We start from the raw sequence: 21,204 nt of genomic DNA, 5'->3' as shown, positions 1-21,204 counted from the left end.
CATACCGGGTGACCGAACTTCACTTTCGGACAGACCAGCCTCAGCCAGAAGGAAGAGCACATCTACTGGGGTTACTTGGGAAGAATATCCTGCCACATGGAGATGGCTTATGGCGAGATTTCTGGTAGAACAGGAGAAAATGGAATAAAGCAAAGCAAGTGATGTGTCACAGTATATGGCCAGAAAGAGTAAGGTAATGCACTTGATGATAAGGTATGCAACAGTTCATGTTGCGTACGGTCCAACTTGTGCGGCTCCTCCAGCTCGCAAACCTCCCCAGCCAAGTGTAGCTACGGCATACCTAAAGTTCATGCCGAAGGGGTATCTAAAGAAAAGAAAAAAACGCCATATGCAAAACCCCAAATGCCCCCAAGAAGTAATTCCCAACAAAAAAATCTTATGCTCTCCCTTCAAATCCCACACCCACCAACCCTCAACCTCCGAAACGGCACATCCATCTTCTTCCTTGCCCCACCTCCAACGATCTCCCGATACCTCTCCCCCGATTCCCGCCTAAACAGCGGCAGCCCTGTCATCTCGTCAACGCCCATCACGGTCCAAGTACGATAGTACGCCTTGAGCGTCGCGTTCTTGCGGGGACGGCGACGGCATGGTTCGGTGATAATTGGTTCTTCCTCGAACAGGGTACATTCGGCCTCATGTTGAGTGGAGTCGAAGGGGTTGACGTCGTGGCTTGCGAAGGGCGAGAGTGCGCCGCCATAGTATGGCGACGCGACGTAATCAACACTCGTCCTCGGCGACGACGTCGGATTCGAGAAGATATATGAGAGAGGGTCCTCCTCCGGCGGTGTAATCATATGGGACTCGAAATCCGCTGCCAAGGCCTCTTCATTGATCACCACCACCACCGGCGCCGGTAGTGGTGCTACTTCCGGTTTTGGCGTGGTAACGGGTACGGGGTAAAGCTTCTGGTATGGCTCCGTCGGGGGTGTAGAAGGCGGTGTCAACTCTGTTTCCTCCTCACCCATCGAACAGGCAGAGTCATGCGACGTCTGACGCCCCTCCTTTCCCATGACGACCAAACCACCCGGCGACGGTGGCGGCGACGGTAAGCTCCGTTCCTCCTTCGCTGTCGTATCGGTGTTGATTCTCGACAGTACCGGTCTCGTATTCAGGATCTCGGCCCAAGATTTGGTAGGATCGAAGGTCTGTACTGGAGATGGTGGGGCGGAGAGCCTGATGGGTTCGGCGTCGAGGTCGTCGAAGAGCCAGCCGGCTGCGTGGAGGAGTCTGGTGTCAAGGCTGGTGTATTGGTTGTAGTGGACCTTTGGGCGAGGCTCCAAGAGGGACTCCATGCTTCCCTCTCAATGATTGCTGTCCCTCGTAAATCGAGAGCGGCCCTCAACGGTTATAAACGGTCCAACCAAACCCCCTTCAGCGGCCAGTAGCTTTCTCCGCTTAGCGGATGGACCGTTGCACCAGCTGCACATCGCCGACGAGCCCCTGACGTACCCCCGGGGCCTTCCACCCATCGGATACGGGCATCGAGCGTTTGGCGAAACTAGCACCGAATCGGACCTTGTCTCACCCAGCGCCTGGAATTGCGCGCACAGACCAGCGACCACATGCAGGGACACTTCGATCGAGGGCAGCCGGTGATTGGACCGTTGGGAAGATTTCATACGCCGAGCTGGTCTGTGCTTCTTCTCGTCCGTGCCGAGCCCGTGCCGTGATCCGCCCGTTCTTCGATCCTTCCCCTCAAAGCTTAAGTGAAGGTGAAGAACACTTCACCCGTGCCAACTTCCCGGCGTCCCGGTTGTCGCGGACTCATCCTGACACACACCCTCTCTGCCCACATCATGCGATCTTCACATATCTCCCATCGCCATGCGTCACACATGGCCTCCTTCCCGATTGCTTTCATTTTTCTCTCCAATTCGAAGGCGCCTTTGCGCTAGAATAGCGCACACGCGTTCTCCCGCGCCCCTGCCCTGTGGAATTTAGAGCTTAGGGTAAGCGATTGGCTCTCCTTCGATCTGAGCTGAACTTCGCAAGCATTGATCTTGACCGGACCTCTAGGTTAGAAATCAAGTTCTTAAGCCAAGGCTCAGCAAATTATCGATCGCATACCTAAGGTGTGCTGAAGTGTATGTACGTAATCGGATTCATTTGTCAGCCCCCACAGATTTCATTCTGCCGGTAGGGTTTCGGAGGGAGTTCCATTCGACAAGAGATCTACCGAACGGGGAAAGTCATGGCCATGCTCGAACTTACGTAAGAAGGTACTTGCCAGGTGGGTCGGAGGATATTCTATTCGCGCGTCCTTGACAGCCAATTCATCGATCCTTTCTCGTGCCCCAACGAGCTCATGTAACCCACTGTCCCGGGCACCAGCCTCCCGTTCATGCATCTCTCCAAGATGTAGGTGCCAAAAATCCCAACGTAAATAATCGCAATTGGAAACTCGTCGTCGCCTCCTATGCAATTCCAATCCTTCTCAACATCTCGACCCCGATTTTGGTTGGTGGTTGACGTCGAAGGCGAACGAACGCCTTCAGATCTCTCAGATCCCCGATCGCTGTGCGCGCACTCAATCGCGAGGCTCGGGCACACTGCGCTCATGCATCGCACTCCTCAAACCCCGACCCGCAACGTGGTCTCTCCCGCGTCAAACATTCACGGTTTACAAACAACCTCGTCTCAATTTCTTACTGAAACTTTGGGCGCTTCCAAACATTCTTGATTTAGCCATCAGCGGCGCGCGTGGAATTAAAGTTAGGCTGCGTGGGCTCGGGTGATGCATTGCACGGACGACACGTGTGAGCCAGGGCTTTGAGGGAGGGTGGCAGGGGATCGGATGAATGCTTGCGGGAGAAATTGCGTAGGAGGGAACAGGAGGGATCTTAAAAGGAGCAGCTGGTTTGGTCAATGGCGGGACGCGTGCTCCCTGTGCTCCACTGTGTTGAGTGAATTCCTTCCGAAGTTAACGAGTGCAGACAGCTGGCGTATTCAGGCTGCCATGCACACGGCTCAGCTCACGTTGTAGAAGCGGCTATTTTTACCACGAGCTGTCAAGGACGTTTTGACGTTTTCGTGTGTGAAAGCTATCGCAGCTGCTGGAAGGGGAAGACCGAAGGCGGACAGACGTCTAATAAGGAGTGTATGCGGTATCTGGAGCATTAAAATGTATGAGTTCTTAACTTCTAACTTCAATGCAGGCAGTAGAGACTGTTTCGAGAACAAAAGAGGCAGTTGTATGCGCAGTATCTCTTCTTGCGAAGTTGGTCAAGTTCATTGGCCATGGTGATTGGCGGTAAACCCTGCATCTCCCCCACACTCCACGTACGACGATACGAACATTTCTGTGCACAAACTCCAATAAAGACCACCATGGCCGCCGATTTCCTAAACAATCTCATCTTATTCTCACCCTTGTTGGTGATCGGATTAGGAATCCTATGGTTCTCAGAAAATGCCGGAAAGCTGAGGTCTGGAGCTGGATTACCTACGGCACCGGCACGGGATGGTGATCAAGCAGAAGCGGGTGCGCCCGCCGCAGAACTCGAAGCGGAAGAAGTAGAAGAAGAACGCGAACCGTTGTTTGAGCAGGAACCACGAGGTGGGTTGGACAGAGGTTAACCAAATACGCTGACTAACACACCGAACCCACAGACAACCCCGAACGCGCACCCAACCGTCCCCTTCCAAACCTTCACCGAGTACCCGCCGCTCCACCCCAAGATATCGGCACAAAGAAAGCGAAATCCCGCGCAAAAAAGGACGCTCGACGGGCCTATCACGAACATGTCCGTGCCGCCGCCTCCGCACAGCGTGAGGAGTGGGAGCGGGTTGCGCCGCAGTGGGAAGCGGAGATGGAAGAGGAAAGGGAGAGACGGAGGAGGGAGGAGGAGAGAATTGTAGAGCAGAAGAGGGAGGAGAGAAGGGAGAAAGAGGAGGAGTGGAGGAGGGAACGGGAGAGGAGGGAGGGGGTTCGGAGGGGGGTTGAGGGTGTTGTTCAGGCAGGGAAGATGGTCTGGATCGCGGATGTGGCAAAATCGTTGCATGCGACTACAGAGGAGGTGCGGGCGATACTGGACGAGATCATTGGGAGGAATAACGCGGGTGAGGGTGGGGTGAAGATGATGGTTACGAGCACGGGGTGGTTCGTGGTGCTAAGAACAGAGGATGTGGAGGGGATGAGGAAGAAGCTCGTGGCGAAAGGGAGGATAAGTCAGGAAGACATAGTAAATATCGCTACGGAGGTAGTTGGGACAGCCTGAGCGCGAGACAGCTGCCGGGTCATACGGATGGTCATGTGCATCCCATATGAAGTGACCATGAACCGCTGGGTCGATAGGGCCCAAACGTTTATCGATAAGCTCTATTAAACTGTTTATAAAGTACTATTCTTCGCCAGGCTCATTCGAAGTCCTCCGAGCTCCTCTCTCAGACGGTGTTATCTAATCTTGCGTGCTGTTACATCACCAGCAAGGTCAAGTCTCGGGGTCGTGCACCCCCATGTCATTCTAACCTCGACTAACGGAGAAAGGCAGACAAGCAGCAAGTCCCTAGGACCCTAAACACTTCAAGGAAAAAGTTCAAATACCTCGAGCGAAATGGCCGGTACCGTTTCTGCCCTCACCGCTCAGCTCAACATGGCACCCTCCGCTACCACCAGCACTCCAACAGCCACAGAGCTCGAGCAAGCCTCGAAACACTTCCTCCCCACCGAGCTCGTCCAACAAATCCTCTCCTCCCTCCCCTCCCGAACACTCTGCGCCCTCGCCCCTTCCTGTCCCCAAATCTGCGCCTCGGTCGACCAAATCCTCACCCGTCGTCTCCGCGACCAAATGTCCGACTCGGGCTTCCACCACCTCGTTTTCGAGATCTATCAGAGTCACGATAAGAGTTCTGCGCCGTATCATATGGTTATTTACAGTCATACGGCGAGAGAGGGCGGGGTGGAGGAGTTTGGGACGCCGATGGTGAGTGTGTTCAGGTTTGGGACTACGCCGCCTAATTCACCGGGGCATGGTACTCGCTACGCACAACGCGAAGGCGAAAGGGCTACCTACGTCCTAACGGTGGAGTCCGGGAAGGAGGCGAGCGAGATTAGCTGTAACGGCACCCTGGTCAAGATGAGTGATAAGCGCCCCGGAATGTTCGCCGGAGTCCAGGACTGTTTTGGAATGGGGTTACCGATGAGTAGGGGAAAACTGGAGGAGGAGATGAGGGAGGTGAGGTTTTTGGAGTTGGGCGAGGGGGTCGTGTTGCATTATAAGGTTGTTGGGAGGGAGGTTGTCATGGAAAGTGCGCCGTCATCCGAAGAGTCCTTGGAGAGTCGCATGTCTGGTGACAATATCGGCGACTCTGGAGCCTCAGCAGCGAATGTCAACACCGATATCGACAACTCTGTTTCTTACACCATCGAACTCCTCGCCATTCACATCCCGACCGCGATTTTGTTGAAGAAGTTGGACATGTTTGAGAGTCAGTCGAGGAGTAACTTGTCTTTGGTGATTGGAGGGACTGGTGTTCCTGTTCCACCCTTGCCTCAGCAAGCTTGACTGTTCAGAGTGTGTCGTTAGTGAAGGAATAGTGGTCCCGGCATGGGAGTTGTGAGTGCAGTTTAAAGAGTTTGAGAGGCGTGAGAAATATGGGCAGGAGGGAGAAGCGAAGGACATGGAGTATGGAAGGAAACGTGCTGTATGACTATAGACAAAGCTTTGTGCTGAGCTCGAGAGTGTACGATTAACGAACGGCTGTTCGGCGGGGAAGGGATATATACGAAACTCAAACTTTCAAAACCTAGAAGGCGGATAGGATGGAAAGGGATTGTGCTACTTGGCGTTTATCAATTATTTTAGCTACGAAATTGCACGTTGTCGCTTTCACAACACTCCACCTCACTTTAATTCAGGCGTCCGTAACTCGACTCACCCGTCTCCCGATACCTCATCTTCCCTCGGCCCTTATACTTGATGCCACCCTCCCCAGCACCACCCGCACCACCCGCACCTCCATTCTCGCCCAACCTCCCCTCGTCTTGTCCGGGCCTCCACCTATCCCCCTGATATTGTATCCGAAGTGCTTGTCTCCGTTCCTCGTCTTCGCGGCGGCGTTGGAGGCGTTCGCGGAAGAAGTCGTCGTTTGTCATTTTCTTTGGGTCCAGTTTTTCGTGTCTTCTTCGGGAACGGGAGCGAGAGCGTGATGGGGAGCGTCGTCGATGATGGCGGGAGCGGGAGGAGGAGCGGTGACGCCGGGAGCGGTGACGGCGGTTTGAGCGGTGGCGTGAGCGCGATCTTGAACGGGACTTTGACGGCGAGCGCGAACGGGAGGGTGATCTGTTTCTTGGGCGGGACCTCGAGGGTGATCGAGGCTGAGAGGAACTTCGAGATACTGAACGTGCTCGCGTTGGTTCTTTCACCTTCTTCACATTCCCACCCTTGAACTCCAGTTCTCCGCAATGAATAATTTTCACCTCCTCAACCGGTCTATCATCATCATCAACCTCAACCTCCTCCATCTCCCTCACAACCTCCATCCCCTTAACGACCTTCCCAAACACAACATGCTTCCCATTCAAATGCTCCGCCGAGCCCAACGTGATGAAAAACTGCGAATTATTCGTATCCTTTCCTCGGTTCGCCATACACACCAACCCCTCCTCATCAATCTCTCTCCACCCCAAATCCTCATCCTCGAAGACACCTCCGTCGTTATAGATCGATGCACCGCCCGTTCCGTCGCCTTTTGTGATGTCACCGCCTTGAACCATGAAGGTTTCGATGATACGGTGGAAGATGGAGTTGCGGTAGGTGAGTTGAGAGGGATTTTCGGAGGTACAGAGGGAGCGGAAGTTCTCGCATGTCTTGGGCACACGGTCTGTGAAGAGTTGGATTATGATGCGGCCACCACCGGTTGTGCCAATACGGACGTCGAGAAAGACGCGTGGAAGGGGCATCGCTATAACAGATCACCTCCTCGATGCTGAGCTGGGGGCCGTGAAGTTGGGTGTATGATCCTTGACCTCGAAGGGTCGCAGGACGGTACAGAGGGGTGCAGTTATCCAACAGTGTCTAGTCGGCAAAACTTGTAGAAGACTCCAAGGAAGTTATTTACCACTTATAATCTGCCTGATAAACCGCTATTCGACCGTTCACTGTCCAGAACTTCCGTCTGGTCACCCCAGCAACTATCCCCATACTTCGTGGCACAGGTGGCGACCGTGCAGGAAAAAAGTTGCCCGCGATAAACTACCAACGCCTGCTTGACAGTCCGTCCGACAAGAAAGTAAACGGTCTTCAACGAACAGCAATGGCGACCGCTACCTTTGGATTCGGCTCTATCCAACCCGTGCCCTCGGCCACCGAGTTCTTGGACATTGTGTTGAGCAGGACTCAACGCAAAACTCCCACCGTCATCCACAAGAACTTCAAGATCTCCCGTATCCGCTCTTTCTATGCCCGCAAGGTCAAGTTCACCTCCGAGACCTTCACCGAGAAGCTCGAGGCAATCTTGTCCGAGTTCCCGAAGCTGAATGATATCCACCCTTTCCATGCCGATTTGTTGAATATTCTTTATGACCGTGATCACTTGAAGATTGCGTTGTCGCAGTTGGCTACGGCGAGACATTTGATTGATACTGTGTCGAAGGATTATGTCAGGTTGATGAAGTTTGGTGATTCGCTATACCGCTGTAAGCAGCTGAAGCGTGCGGCACTCGGTCGTATGGCCACCATCATGAGGCGTCAGAAGGACCCTCTTGCCTACCTCGAGCAGGTCCGTCAGCATTTGTCTCGTCTCCCCTCCATCGACCCCAACACCCGTACCATCCTCATCTGCGGTTACCCCAATGTGGGTAAATCCTCCTTCATCAACAAGATCACCCGTGCCGAGGTCGATGTCCAGCCTTATGCTTTCACCACCAAATCCCTCTTCGTCGGACACATGGACTACAAGTACCTCCGCTGGCAGGTGATCGACACTCCCGGTATTCTTGATCACCCCTTGGAGGAGATGAACACCATTGAGATGCAGTCCGTTACCGCGATGGCTCATTTGCGCGCGTGTATCTGTTACTTCATGGATTTGTCTGAGCAGTGTGGGTACTCTGTTGAGGCCCAGGTCAAGCTTTTCCACTCTATCAAGCCTTTGTTCGCCAACAAGGTCGTTCTCCTCGTTATCAACAAGACCGATGTCATGAAGCCCGAGGATCTCGACCCTGAGCGTGCGGCGCTCCTCCGTACCATCACCGACCAGGGTGATGTCCAGATGGTCACCTCATCCTGCTACAATGACGAGGGTATCATGAACGTCCGTAACCTCGCTTGCGACAAGCTCTTGGCATCCCGTGTCGAGGCTAAGCTCCGTGGCTCCAAGATCAACGACGTCCTCAACAAGATCCACTTGGCTCAGCCCGTCACTCGTGACGACGTCCCACGTCTTCCCTTCATTCCCGAAGGTGCAAAGGAGAAGGCTGGCTACGACAAGGAAGACCCCAACCGTCGCCCCTTGGAGCGCGATCTCGAGCTCCAGGATGGAGGTGCTGGTGTCTACAACTACGATCTCAGGAAGAACTACCTCTTGGAGAACGACGAATGGAAACAAGACCGTATCCCCGAATTGTTGGACGGAAAGAACATTTACGACTTTATCGACCCCGATATCGAGGAGAAACTCGCTGCCCTCGAACGCGAAGAAGAGCGTTTGGAGCGCGAAGGCTTCTACAATTCTGAGGAGGAGATGGAGGATGAGGAGGACGCAAAGACACTCCGGAAAGCCGAGATCATCAGGAGAAAACAAAAGATGATCATGAACGCGTCCAAGATCAACAAGAAGGCACTTAAGAACCGCGCCGCTATCCCACGTACCGCCGGTCTCAAAAAGATCTCCCAAATGGAAGACCACCTTGGCCGTCTCGGACTGGACCACTCCACTATCTCCGAGCGCGCACGCGACCGTTCTCGGGCTCCTGGTGGTCCTGCGTCTGGTGAGGAGGTGATGATGCGCGAGTCCTCGAAGGCTAGGTCAAGATCGAGGGCGCCGCCGAAGACAGACAGGAGGGAGGATGGTATCATGTCCGAGGTTGCGAGGGAGAGGGCGGACCGCGTTGCGAAGATGGCGTTCAGGGAGAGGAATAGGCATGCTAGGGCTGGTGAGGCTGATAGGCATGTTCCCGAGTCCAGGCCCAAGCATTTGTTGGCTGGTAAGAGAAGTAACGGTACTGCCTCGCACCGTTAAGTCCGAGCGAAGCGAAGGGCGTGCGATGGAATGGGAGAGATGGTATGGCGGAAGAGGAGGGGGATGGGAACAAATATACCAGAATCATATATTCCTTTGTGGTTGTTCGCAATTGGGTTCATTGCTTGGTTTCGTAAGCGTTTTTCTGCTTCGATTGGAATACACTATTATTCATCATTGCCACTGCTATGCTCATCATTGTGTATTCGTCCCATTGCTCGGTATCTTACTGCTCGTTCTCTCCTTCGACAACCTTATTCTTGTAGTGGACCTCATCACACGCCCTCAACCTCGCCGCCGCCATCTCCGGCGTCAAGTCCCGTTGTACTTCCCCCATCATCTCAAACCCAACCAAGAACTTCCTCACGGTTGCACTCCTCAACAACGGCGGATAAAAATGAACGTGTAAATGTGCGATATCACACCCATCCTCTTCACATGCCGTTCCCTTCCCCTTAAGTGGTGCTTGATGTATTCCCATCGAATATGGAAATGATGTCTCGAAGAGGTTGTCATACCGACACGTCAACCTCGACAAAATGTCCGCAAAACTCGCGGTTTCCTCCTCAGTCAGGTCGAGGAGGGACGGGATATGCCGTTTAGGGAGGAGGAGAGTCTGGAAGGGCCATGTCGCCCACCATTCACAGACAACAATCCAATCCTCGTTTTCCAACACCACGCGTGGTTTTCCCTCCGCCGAACTCTCCAACGCTGCATAGTCACACAACAAGCAGGTCCCGTGTTGAGTTTTGTAAGCAGTCATGTTGGTGAGTTCAGTACTGGGTTCGGTCGGGATGGAGTCCGTGCACCATACCTGCCCGTGCGGGTGTGGGTTCGAACATCCCATCGTATCGCCCTTGTTCTCGAATATCTGGACATACCGGAAGGGTTCCCCCTGTGCGGCTCGTTGAGCGAGGGATGAGTAGATGGATTTCCAGGCGGATATGACGGGAAGCAGAGCGTGGGCGAGAAGTTCGGCAAGGGTCGTGTTGTGAGCTGGGTTGAAGCAGATGACGTAGCATTTCCCTCTCACTCCTTCAGCTCTCAATAATAGACTCGATTTATCCCCTGCCTCAATATCCTCCTGGTTCGGTTGCGTGAGTGGGAAATCGGGTTGCTCGACCTTGACCGCAGCGAAATCGTTCTCGAAAACGTACGTGCTGTCATACACTGGATTCCGATCCCCCTGTGCACGCATGTTACCGGGACAGAGATAGCATTCCGAACCGTATGTTGGAAGAGTAGTAGTGGATGGTTTTTCTTGTTGGCCTTGCCAGGGGCGGTTTGTGCGGTGCGGGGAGCAGAGGACCCAGGTGTTGCGGAGGGGGTCGAAGCGGCGGTGGGAGTCGTTGTCGAAGTCGAAGGAGGTCGACATAGTCCAAGGGAAGGAGAGGGCGAGGAATCAAAGGCGATTGAGGGGCAGGAAGGGAGCTTGATTGTGTGGGGTCATTGCAGTTGGTGGAGAGCTTTTACGTACGGAGGTTCCTTAGCCGGCGGTTGCGCTTGTGTCGCTCGGTTCGCAGCACCCGCTCGTCGACGGCGGAGGATGCTCCGAGACTGTCGGAACTTTCGAAAAATTGTGTTGATGACAGTTTCCAGGAAACATCATTGGAACTCTCCTTCGACCAGGTAACTTGCAATTGCACGAAAGATTGAACGGTATCAATTCACCCAAAGATCGGCACCACTAAAATACTTGGGTACACTTTCATAACTCCTATGCCTATCGTACACTCCAAAACTGCTCACACTCGCGCTCAAGCTCAAGCAGAAACAACCTTCCCCTCCTTAATATGACTCAACCTCGGCGTGCCCGCCGTCGGCGCCTTCGAATGCTTCGTCTCCACAAAACACTTCATAATCCCCTCCTCCTTCTTATCAAAAACATCATAAATCCCTGGAACGTCCTCCAACCCGAACCTGTGCGTCACAATATCCTCAACCTTGAACTTGTCGGTCTTGATCCACTTGTCCATCAACTCCTCCCAATACATCTGGACGGGGGCTTGACCGCCTCCGATGAGACGGACGCCCTTTTCCATGAGTGCGCCGATGTTGAAGTGGTTTGTGAGGCCGGCGTAGTCGGCGATGAGGACGCATGTTCCGAATTTCTTGACGAGGGTGATCATTTCGTTCACGGTTTCGGAGGTATCGGTCTCGAGGGCCAATGCGCGCTCGACTTTGTGGATCATGCCCTTTGCGTAGCGGAATGCGGCACAATCGATGGCTTTGTCGAGGCCTCCGGGGACCATTTCCTGGATACCCTTCGAGGTGTCTTTCTCGGCAAAGTTGAGGGGTTCGACGCCGTATTTCTTTTGAGCGAAGTCCAGGCGGTCGGTGACGTTGTCGATTCCGATGATGCGCTTTGCACCCATCAATTTACACCACTGCGCACACAACAACCCGATCGGTCCCAAGCCCCAGAGACCCACGACGTCGCCTTCCTGGATGTTGGCTTCCTTGCAGGCGTGGTAAGACGTACACACGATATCGGACAAATACAACGCTCTCTCATCCGGAACCTCATCGGGGATCTTGAGAAGATTGGTCTCGGCCCACGGAACACGGACGTATTCAGCCTGTCCCCCGGCAAAGCCACCAGCAAAGTGAGAGTACCCGAAGAGACCGGCGAAACGGTGGCCGTACATGGTGTTCATGACGGGGGAGGAGTTAGTCGTGTCACACATGGACGAGAGACCCTTCTTGCAGTACTCGCACTGTCCACATGCGATCTGGAAAGATGCGACGACGCGGTCGCCGACCTTCCACTTCGACACGGAAGACCCGACACTCTCGACAACACCACAGAACTCGTGACCGAGGATATCGCCTTTCTGGAGCTGGAGAATCTCTCCGTTGTACAGGTGGAGATCTGAACCACAGACGGTAGATCCAGTAACGGCAACAACGACATCAGTGGGCTCAGTAACCTGCGGCTTCGCGGCATCAATGATACGGACATCGTGCTTTCCGAACCAGGCGAGGGCGCGCATTGTCTCCCCGTTAGGAGGATCGCGGGATTCGTTGGTGGTGGAGGTGGGGATGGTATCCATCACGGTTGCGGCGGTGTTGGATGCGAGGTTCATGGTGATAGTATTATTGGGGTAGTGTTATGGTTGATAGGGAGGGGTAGAGGTGGAGGGAGTCGAGGGCTTTATATGCTGAGGAGTCTGGGGGATCAGCTGAAGGTGGAGAGTTGGTTGTGACGTCATGGCCATGCGCATCAATAATCTTGATAGGCGCGCGACAGAAGAATGATTTGTAAGCTGAATGGAGTCGATTGAGTCTCTATGGTGGAGGTGTAGGTGCATCTGGCCAATGCTCCTGCTGACCTTCTCAACGCTCTCCTTCTTCTAGCTGACCTCGTCGAAATGGTGTTCCTTCATGAACAGCTATTGGCAACGTCGATGAGCTCCTGGATGTCATCTCCGAATCAGCTGCTCTCGCGCCAAGTCGCTTACCGACCAATGCACATAACACAATGCCTGTCAGAAACGAGATGCCTTGTTGGGTTGCAATTGTAGAGAACCGGCCCGCTTCTTATGCCTCCCGGCCCGTGTACATGTGGTACTACCAAGGTCCTCCGCACACGCCTTCCCATGCTCGAGCTCGAATATTACGTAATCCCAAGCTCTCTCGCGGCTTATCCGCTGTCAATCTTGGCCCTTATGCCTTTTTTGTCTCGACGTCCCAATTCTTAGGCACAGATCTTCCCACGCGTACTCTGAACGCATGTCAACGCTATGAATGGATGAGGAAGTAAATCGTTTCGAGTACGCCATAGCATTTGATGGCCTTTTCAATTGCAAAGTTTCAGAACTCATATCGAATGCAAAATTCATTCCATACCAAACAATTCATCTCTGTCATAAACATACGGGTGATACAGGGTATCACACTCCTCCTCCTCCTCCTTCCCCTTTCTTCCCCCCCTACACATCCCTCCACCCCTGCGCCAACCCCTCCAACAACACAACAACCCCCCAAGCCCCCGGATCCGGAACCCCCTCCCCCTCCGCCTTCCCCTCCTCAACATACACAGCCCTCCCAACCCCGGCCTTCATCCCCCTCGTACTCTCCACCCCCTCTCTGGCCTTGCTCAACGCCTCGTCGAGAGTGGCTCCTGAACGCAGGGCGTGGCAGAATGGGAGGAGTGCGTCGATGAGGGTGCGGTCTCCGGGACGAGCGGTGGTGTAGGTTAGGAGTGAGTCGAGTGCTGCGTTCGCTGCGCTGCGTAACCACACCTCGGGACTCACGTCCCCTGACGGCGGGGTGGAGAGTGCTGTTGCGAATGCGTTGAGGTAGATTGAGTAGATTACGCCGGAGGTACCACCCATCGCGCCCTCGACCGCGTCGGCGATTTGTCGCATCGTGGGACCGCTGCCCGAGGATTCTGCGGAAGAGGAGAGCGCGAGGAGGGAGTTTGCGCCGAGACAGAGGGTATGGCCGCAATCACCGTCGCCGGCAATGGTGTCGAAATGCGTGATCTCGGGTTCGGCTTTCAGGAGTGCCTGGGCGCCAGCACGGAGTGCAGAGATGAGTTTACGGGGGTCGAGGCCGATATCGGAGGGTGTCACGGATGATTCGGGAGCGAGTGTCTCGGCTGCCGCGATGGTCTGTGCAGGAGCTTGGGAGGGGATGGAGTGCCACCCCGGTACACGAACAGGAAGATCGATGAGGTCGAGGAGTTGTTGAGCGCCGGGGCCGGTACCGCAGTTGAGAAGGGTTACGGATACGCCGGGAGCGTCGAGGGATGTCATGTACGTTCCCACCAATACCCTAACGGGCTTGATTCCCCACTGGCTATCGAGGGCAGCGATGACCGTCGAGGCGAACGCGGAGAGTTCGAGGACGGATGTCCCGCCGAGGTTATTTACCATCAATACCGTCGCATCACTCGCCGCGAACGGGACGTATGCGCGTTCCGGGTCGTTGGGGTCAAGCAACATCTTTAGTATATCACTCGCGAGGTCCTCGGCGGCGGGGATGGGGGAGAGACGCTTTACGCCTGGTTCGTTATGGATACCCATTCCGAGCTCGGCTTCCTCTTTTGGGAGGGAGTCGGTGTCGGAGTGGGGACGGCCTGGGACGTGACAGCGGTCGAGAGAGACGCCGGCTGTGACGAGGGAGTTGTTTACGCGTTGTGCGATTTTGTGGACGGCGTCGAGGCCTGCACCCTGCGACGCGAGTCCTCCGGCGATTTTATGGACGAGGACGGTACCAGCAAGTCCACGGCGTCCGACGCGGGCGATCCGGGAACGAGGGACGGCGGCGTCATCGGCGATTGTGATTGAGCGGATTGGAACTGGGTTCGCCGCTCCTCCCAGATATTTCTGGGCAGCGAGACCGAAGTTGAGCGTATCGCCTGTGTAATTCTTCACGATCACGAGGACGCCGGAGGAAATAGGCGCCACAGCCTTGATCCCCGCCAACACCTGATTCGTCCTCGGACTCGCAAAGACTTCGCCGCTTACTGCGACCGTCAACATGCCTTCGCCGACGTATCCCGCATGCGCGGGTTCGTGCCCGGCACCACCGCCGGAGAGGAGAGCGACGTGGGCGGGATTGTGGGCGGTGTCGTAGATGACTTTTTCGTGGGGGATGACGGTTAGAGAAGGAGTTTGGGCGGCCAGGGCGTGGAGGGCGGGAAGGACGAGACCGCCGGTGGCAGGGTCGGGGGATGGGAAGAGGTGCTTTCCGGAGGGCATCGTGAGCGTTACTTTCGATCGATCGATCTGTAGCTGGTGGAGGATCAAGATCAAGCACGGATCAGCTGTAGTGATCCAATTGATCTGGTGGAGTAGAGTGGATCAGTCGGGTGTTTTATAGGACCGGCGTTGGGCGCGGATCGGATTAACCTTGAGGGGTAGAATTCGGTAAAGGCGGGGGAGGGCTGATGCATCCGGGGGAGGTTGTTCCGTGCACGGGAAGGGTGTCGCGTGAGAACGTTACTGACAGTTTCTTGGGTTTGTAAGACTGAGAAGAAGAGGATATTCAATTTGGTAAGGCTTGAACATGAAGATCGATAAGATCCCACCGCTTTTCTCGCCTACCGGTAGGCCGCTCCCCGCACCACGCACCAATGCCCACTGCACGATTGCGCGGCCCCCCTGCACCTCCAGGCCGTACCCTCACCCCGCGTACCCGACCTTCTTGACCTGCAATCGCTACACCACCAAGGCCCTCCTCCCCCCCCTTTCACCATCTTCACCACTTACTCCATCCAAATCATCAATTGAGAGCAACTGAAATGGCAAAGCTCTCGACCCTCGTCTTCGGGCTCGCGCTCGGCGTTGCAGGAGTTATCGCGTCCCCTGCCCGCGGTATCAACCACCAGGGCGCCGCTGTCCCTATCCCGGATTTTCTTCCCTCTGAGAATGCTGAGGTGTCTAGGAATGCTATCTTTGAGGCCTCGACGCATCTCGGCGGTGCTTTGATTGGCTCCCTTCGCGAACTCGAGGGTGTTTTCGAGAAGGCTGTCGAGGGGTTTGAGCCAATCGCGATTCATGCGCCTAAGAAGAGCATTAAGAAGGTCGAGCATGGGTGGAATACCGTCAAGCTTGAGGCTTTGGGCGATGATTACTCTCTCCGTGTTAAGTCTCCGAAGGATTTGGGTGTCGATGACGTCAAGCAGGTATGATCTCCCTCCCACCCCTCTTTTACAGGGATGTATGCTGATTGTTTTGAATAGTACGCCGGATACCTCGATGTCTCCGACGAGAAACACTTCTTCTATTGGTTCTTCGAGTCCCGTAATGACCCCAAGAAAGACCCCATCGTTCTCTGGCTCAACGGTGGACCCGGCTGCTCCTCCCTTACCGGATTGTTCATGGAGCTCGGTCCGGCTAGTGTTAAGGGTGACAAGGTTAAGAAGAATGAGTTCTCGTGGAACAACAATGCATCGGTATGTAACATTCTTTTGCAACTGCCGACAGTGCTAAACATAATGTTACAGGTCATCTTCCTCGACCAGCCTGTTAATGTTGGGTATTCGTATGGTGACGAGAGTGTGTCGAACACTGTTGCTGCTGGACAGGACGTTTATGCCCTCTTGACTTTGTTCTTCAAGCAGTTCCCTGAGTATGCTGATTTGCCATGTACGTCCCAGCCGTATCTATCACAATGATGATGCTAACCGAGATGAAACAGTCCACATCGCTGGTGAGTCCTACGCCGGCCACTACATCCCCGTCTTCGCCAAAGAAATCCTCGCCCACTCCAACCGCGAATCCCACGACTTCCACGTCTCAACCACCGAATCCGCACTCGCCTCCGTCCCCAAGATCAACCTCGAATCCGTCCTCATCGGAAACGGTCTCACCGACCCTTTGACACAATACGAATTCTACCCCGACATGGCCTGCAATAACTCTTATGGCCCTGTGTTGGATGAGATGCAGTGTGAGGGAATGAGGCAGAATTGGCCGAGGTGTAAGAGTTTGATTGAGAGTTGTTATGAGAGTGGGTCGAGGTGGAGCTGTGTCCCTGCTGCGATTTACTGTAATAACGTATGTTCTTCATGGCAGTGAAGAATCCTCACGGACGCTGACACATCAAGAACGTAGGTCATGATGGGTCCGTACCAGAAAACCGGCAAGAATGTCTACGACGTCCGTGACGAGTGCGTCGACAAGGAAAACCTCTGCTACCCAATTCTCGGCGATATCTCACGCTACCTCAACCGTGAGGACGTTAAATCCGCTCTCGGTGTCGAGGTCGAGAAATACGATTCTTGCAATTTCGATATTAACCGTAACTTCCTTTTCGCTGGTGATTGGATGCAGCCTTTCCACCGTAATGTGCCGGTTGTGCTTGAGAAGGGTGTTGATGTGTTGGTTTATGCTGGTGATGCTGATTTTATCTGTAACTGGTACGCACGCTTTTTGTTCATGCTTGCGGGTGATGGCTAACATGTACGCGTGTGAACAGGATCGGTAATGAGGCTTGGACTGAGGCGCTTGAGTGGCCTGGCAAGAGATCTTTTAACACGGCTAAGAAGCATAAGTTTACGATGAGGGAGAGTGGGGAGCATGTTGGTGATGTCAAGTCGAACGGAAACTTTACTTTCATGAGGGTGTTTGGCGCCGGACACATGGTATACAATACCCATTTTTTCGATGGTTGATAACATGATGCTAATGGAGGACGTACAGGTTCCTTACGACCAGCCTGAGAGCTCGTTGGAGATGTTCAATGCTTGGATCGGTGGAGAGAGGTTCGAGAAGTAGACAATTGTTGCGTTCATGATGGCATCGTGGTTTATGAGGATTATTCTGGATTTTATATTTTAACGCGCTTTTGAATAAACTCATCTGCAGGGTTCACTTGCCCTACCAAAATTTGCCTGCAGCGCGCTCCCACACAAAACTCTACGCCGGCCGCAGAACTCACCGAATCCTCGAGATCCAACAATCGTCCACCCAGCAAAGATGTCTGCCGAAATCGCCTACCCTTCCCTCCCTAAGGATGTCCTCGCCGAGGCTGGCTCCGTCAAGCTCTTCAACAAGTGGTCCTACGAGGATGTTGAGGTTAAGGACATCTCCTTGACCGACTACATTCAGATCCGTGCCCCTACCTACCTCCCCCACACTGCTGGTCGTTACGCCAACAAGAGGTTCAGGAAGGCTCAGTGCCCCATCATTGAGCGTTTGACCAACGCTTTGATGATGAACGGCCGTAACAACGGTAAGAAGTTGTTGGCTGTCCGCATTGTCAAGCACTCTTTCGAGGTTAGTTCTGAACCACCAATTGCATATTTTTTTGAGTAAGGTGTTAACTCATTTCGTTTAGATCGTCCACCTCTTGACCGATGCCAACCCCCTCCAGATCGCCGTCGACGCTATCGTCAACTGTGGTCCCCGTGAGGACTCCACCCGTATCGGTTCCGCTGGTACCGTCCGTCGCCAGGCCGTCGATGTCTCCCCTCTCCGCCGTGTCAACCAGGCTATCTCCCTCTTGACCATCGGTGCTCGTGAGGCTGCTTTCCGCAACGTCAAGACCATCGCTGAGTGCTTGGCTGAGGAGCTCATCAACGCTGCCAAGGGTTCTTCCAACTCTTACGCCATCAAGAAGAAGGATGAGCTCGAGCGTGTTGCCAAGTCCAACCGTTAAGCAATTTGTTTCTTGCTGGGTCTGGATCGAGCGTCGGGAATTGCATTGTTGTGTGCGTGGATGGGGTCGACGCACGCGTCGACTTGCGCGGATTTGGAAACGATCTGGGTGTCGTTTACGTGTTGCTCGATGTACCGGCGTTGGGTTTGGGTTTAACTAAATAAGGATTTTATGACATCTGCCAAGGTATCGCCCTGGAACTGCGGCCCAATGGTACGCCCTGGACCTGTGGGCTGAGGTTGCTCAGAGAGCCTCAGTTCGTTTGCTGCTTCTGTTCCCTCTCTTCCTTTTTCACCGTGAATGTGCTGTGTTTGTTTCGTTACTTATGCGACAATTCGTTGAAAGAGCCTTCCTCTGTGTTGCTTGATAGGACCGCAAATGTGTTCTTAACCTTGTTTGCGAGACTATGAATTGACGTAAAGGACTGCTTTCCACTGTAGCCACTTTTGTCCTGCTTGGTAAGATCCTGAACTGAGTCTAATCTTGGAGAGTGTCCCTTCAGCAGAGCGCCTAGCCGGGCACACAGTGCAAGAGTTGGTCATGGGAGCGTTCAGGAAACAGACAAAAGAGATACAAAATATGCCATTCACCGCACCAGCTATGCTCAACGATATCTTCAATCCAGGTATCACTAATGTCACTCTCCTCTCACTCTACTCTTCGTCCGAACTCGAATCATACTCACTCGAGCTCTCTCCCCCTTCCTCACTCTCCTCATCCTCATCCTCAGTATCCTCAATTGTATCCTCAACGACCTTCGCCTGGTCACCCAACTCTTCCACCGGCACGACCTTCAACTCCACTTCCTTTGTTACGTCGGTACCGATATAAGAATCAGAGACGAGGAACATGGTGAATTGGTAGTTGCCAGGTTGTGGTGGTGCAGGGAATTGTACACGGAAGGTGCGGAGGGTGGTACTCAGGTCGGTAACGTTAGTCGGGTGAACGAAGATTCTCTCCATCTTTGTGTTGCCTAGGAAGATACTCCACTTGGGAGTCTTGTTTCGTGGCCAGTATGGTGCGTGGATCATGGGGCTCTTCGCGAGTTCTTCCTCCTCTGCTTTGGTCTTTCGTCCAATCAGGGCATCGACATCGTCCTCTGCGTCCTCCTCTTCGCTGAATGCGTTCTCGGGCAGCTTCGGTGGGGTCACGCCAGGGTGGATGATGCGTGCCTTGATGACAAAGTTGACGAGGGCACCGGGAGTGACTTCGTTGTCGCCCGGAACCTTGAAGTAAGCCTTTACCACTTCAGGAACAGGGATTGAGCGGGCAACCTTCTCAGTGAGCTTGTACACAGACGCGTCGACGCCAGCATCGATGAGGAGAGTCTTGCGCTCGTCCTTCTCAACTGCCATAAGGTCTTGCACGGTCCAAATACCCTTGGCCCGAAGCTTGGTCGCTACTTCCGTGGTAATACCGGGAAGCTGAAGAAGAGGAGAGCCGCCCAATGGTACGGCCTGAATGAGGTTTTGGCCGAGGCGAGGAAGTTCGACGGCAAACTTGAGGTAGTTGAAGGCAACGCCGATAGAAGACAGAGAGGCGTGTAGTCTCAGGAGAGGCAACAACGCCTTCTGCTTGTCTCTCTCTTCGCCATTCTCGAGTGGCAGACGGTTCAAGTGCGCCTCAATGAGCGCAAGCGCCTTCTTTGCTGCGTTGGGATCGTCTTTGGGCAGGGTAACACCAGCCTGCGCCAACGCCTTCTCGAGCTTTCCTGACACCTCCGCGTTTTGACCGAACTCTTCCGCGTACTCCTTACTCTTCGTAATCAACTGCAAGGACTCCTGCACCCCAACAGTCTCCTTCATTCCTTTGAAGAACATTGCAGCAGTATCGTTTTCGACGCCCTCTGTGGTCTTGTTCTTTGATCCGTACCACCACTTCCCGACGATGAATGGAAGTCCGAGGCCGACGATTGCACCGTAAGCGCCGAGGACCCAGAGATTATTCTGCGACTCAACGATCCAGAGAGGGAGTGCGATACCCATGCCGAATTCTTGCTTTCCATCGGGATGACCGTACTCAAGGAAGTTCTTGCGTACCTCTTCGTCGGTCAAAGACTGGTAAGCCTTGCTGATCTCGATAAACTTCGATTCGATATCGGTAAGGGTCTCATTGGCTGTTTCGCGGATCTTGTCGGGGTGGAACTTAAGCGAAAGCTTCTTGTAGTGCTTCTTGATCTCCTTCTCCGTAGCTGATGCCGATATGCCCAAAATCTCATACGGATCCCAATGCTTGCTCTCGAATTTCTGATTCGCGACACGGTAGGCCATCCAAGCAAACAACGCCCATCCCGCCGCCAACGCAAAGAACCTCTTCCCAAACTTAATTCGACTGTCTTGCTTCGCAAGCGCACTCTTTTTCCGTACACATGCGTCGCAATTGCAATTCACCTGCGCCGGTCTCTCAACTTTCTTCCTAAACAGCGAGGTGTATGTCAATGGGACGAGTACCAGTCCGAGGAAGGTGAGGACGAAGAAGGGAAAGTAGTTGCCCTCCTCGTCGTAGGAGTATTCTGACATGCTGACGGAGGACGCTGATCGGGGTCGCTGGTCGTCGTCTTCGTTGTCGCTTCGAGGATTCTTTGGATGTCAAAGGCACGCGGCTCGTGCGCGCATACGAACTTAGCCACGTCAGTCATCGCCAAAACGGGGCAGCAATGTGAGAAAAACGAACGATCAGAACTTGCATTACAAGTCATGCGGTAGGAGCGGACGGAAAAGTCTGTCTGAAGAAATGTGGGAAACTGGATGGTATGAATGAGACACGTAGACAGCTGTGAGTGGAGAAACCGAGCCATGTTCGCTCATGCTTGAAACCAAAAAAAAATGTTTGTATATCTTCAAAACGCCATAAACCCTTTTTGAAATGCATCGTACACACTCCACATCA

General features: G+C 53.9%; 10 protein-coding genes across 10 annotated transcripts; 4 read left to right on the top strand and 6 right to left on the bottom strand.

The window, feature by feature from the left end:
- Window positions 1-184: 184 nt before the first annotated feature.
- On the bottom strand, window positions 185-1,462 carry SAICODRAFT_184558 (uncharacterized protein). The gene has a single exon (XM_019165956.1). The coding sequence runs from the start codon at window positions 1,314-1,316 to the stop codon at window positions 411-413; it is 906 nt and encodes a 301-aa protein (XP_019026506.1). The 5' UTR covers window positions 1,317-1,462; the 3' UTR covers window positions 185-410.
- Window positions 1,463-3,351: 1,889 nt separating this feature from the next.
- Window positions 3,352-4,241, top strand: SAICODRAFT_5335 (uncharacterized protein; the record flags this gene model as incomplete). Its single annotated transcript, XM_019169211.1, has 2 exons — window positions 3,352-3,580; window positions 3,634-4,241. The coding sequence occupies 2 exons, from the start codon at window positions 3,352-3,354 to the stop codon at window positions 4,239-4,241; spliced, it is 837 nt and encodes a 278-aa protein (XP_019026505.1).
- A 2,174-nt stretch (window positions 4,242-6,415) lies between these two features.
- On the bottom strand, window positions 6,416-6,925 carry SAICODRAFT_52796 (uncharacterized protein; the record flags this gene model as incomplete). The annotated part of the gene is made up of 1 exon (XM_019169169.1): window positions 6,416-6,925. A coding segment is annotated over one exon (510 nt), but the record flags the coding sequence as incomplete, so codon positions are not given.
- Window positions 6,926-7,206: 281 nt separating this feature from the next.
- SAICODRAFT_184505 (GTP binding protein Nog1) lies at window positions 7,207-9,564 on the top strand. Its single transcript, XM_019165954.1, has one exon. It carries the CDS (start codon window positions 7,279-7,281, stop codon window positions 9,202-9,204), a length of 1,926 nt encoding a protein of 641 aa, XP_019026503.1. The 5' UTR covers window positions 7,207-7,278; the 3' UTR covers window positions 9,205-9,564.
- Window positions 9,431-10,579, bottom strand: SAICODRAFT_52953 (galactose-1-phosphate uridylyltransferase; the record flags this gene model as incomplete). Its single annotated transcript, XM_019169184.1, has 1 exon — window positions 9,431-10,579. The coding sequence occupies one exon, from the start codon at window positions 10,577-10,579 to the stop codon at window positions 9,431-9,433; it is 1,149 nt and encodes a 382-aa protein (XP_019026502.1).
- Window positions 10,580-10,944: 365 nt separating this feature from the next.
- On the bottom strand, window positions 10,945-12,716 carry SAICODRAFT_88596 (GroES-like protein). Its single transcript, XM_019171576.1, has one exon. It carries the CDS (start codon window positions 12,288-12,290, stop codon window positions 10,968-10,970), a length of 1,323 nt encoding a protein of 440 aa, XP_019026501.1. The 5' UTR covers window positions 12,291-12,716; the 3' UTR covers window positions 10,945-10,967.
- A 254-nt stretch (window positions 12,717-12,970) lies between these two features.
- Window positions 12,971-15,109, bottom strand: SAICODRAFT_29009 (dihydroxyacetone kinase Dak1). The gene has a single exon (XM_019167296.1). The coding sequence runs from the start codon at window positions 14,910-14,912 to the stop codon at window positions 13,137-13,139; it is 1,776 nt and encodes a 591-aa protein (XP_019026500.1). The 5' UTR covers window positions 14,913-15,109; the 3' UTR covers window positions 12,971-13,136.
- A 297-nt stretch (window positions 15,110-15,406) lies between these two features.
- On the top strand, window positions 15,407-17,432 carry SAICODRAFT_88591 (uncharacterized protein; the record flags this gene model as incomplete). Its single annotated transcript, XM_019171575.1, has 7 exons — window positions 15,407-15,838; window positions 15,896-16,108; window positions 16,160-16,301; window positions 16,354-16,712; window positions 16,770-17,074; window positions 17,134-17,299; window positions 17,358-17,432. Exons 1-7 carry the CDS (start codon window positions 15,455-15,457, stop codon window positions 17,430-17,432), a joined length of 1,644 nt encoding a protein of 547 aa, XP_019026499.1. The 5' UTR covers window positions 15,407-15,454.
- A 201-nt stretch (window positions 17,433-17,633) lies between these two features.
- SAICODRAFT_5327 (putative 40S ribosomal protein S5) lies at window positions 17,634-18,315 on the top strand (the record flags this gene model as incomplete). Its single annotated transcript, XM_019169205.1, has 2 exons — window positions 17,634-17,933; window positions 17,995-18,315. 2 exons carry the CDS (start codon window positions 17,634-17,636, stop codon window positions 18,313-18,315), a joined length of 621 nt encoding a protein of 206 aa, XP_019026498.1.
- A 649-nt stretch (window positions 18,316-18,964) lies between these two features.
- On the bottom strand, window positions 18,965-20,880 carry SAICODRAFT_88586 (DnaJ-domain-containing protein). Its single transcript, XM_019171573.1, has one exon. It carries the CDS (start codon window positions 20,832-20,834, stop codon window positions 18,969-18,971), a length of 1,866 nt encoding a protein of 621 aa, XP_019026497.1. The 5' UTR covers window positions 20,835-20,880; the 3' UTR covers window positions 18,965-18,968.
- Window positions 20,881-21,204: the final 324 nt, after the last annotated feature.

This window comes from Saitoella complicata (genome assembly GCF_001661265.1).
Source record: "Saitoella complicata NRRL Y-17804 unplaced genomic scaffold SAICOscaffold_3, whole genome shotgun sequence".
In the NCBI taxonomy this organism is placed as follows: Eukaryota; Fungi; Ascomycota; class Saitoellomycetes; order Saitoellales; family Saitoellaceae; genus Saitoella; species Saitoella complicata.
This window is presented reverse-complemented; position numbering and strand designations above follow the sequence as displayed.

Coding starts and splice junctions, on each gene's coding strand:
- SAICODRAFT_88586 (XM_019171573.1), bottom strand. CDS start 20,834: ATGTCAGAATACTCCTACGACGAGGAGGGCAACTACTTTCCCTTCTTC.
- SAICODRAFT_184558 (XM_019165956.1), bottom strand. CDS start 1,316: ATGGAGTCCCTCTTGGAGCCTCGCCCAAAGGTCCACTACAACCAATAC.
- SAICODRAFT_88596 (XM_019171576.1), bottom strand. CDS start 12,290: ATGAACCTCGCATCCAACACCGCCGCAACCGTGATGGATACCATCCCC.
- SAICODRAFT_184505 (XM_019165954.1), top strand. CDS start 7,279: ATGGCGACCGCTACCTTTGGATTCGGCTCTATCCAACCCGTGCCCTCG.
- SAICODRAFT_29009 (XM_019167296.1), bottom strand. CDS start 14,912: ATGCCCTCCGGAAAGCACCTCTTCCCATCCCCCGACCCTGCCACCGGC.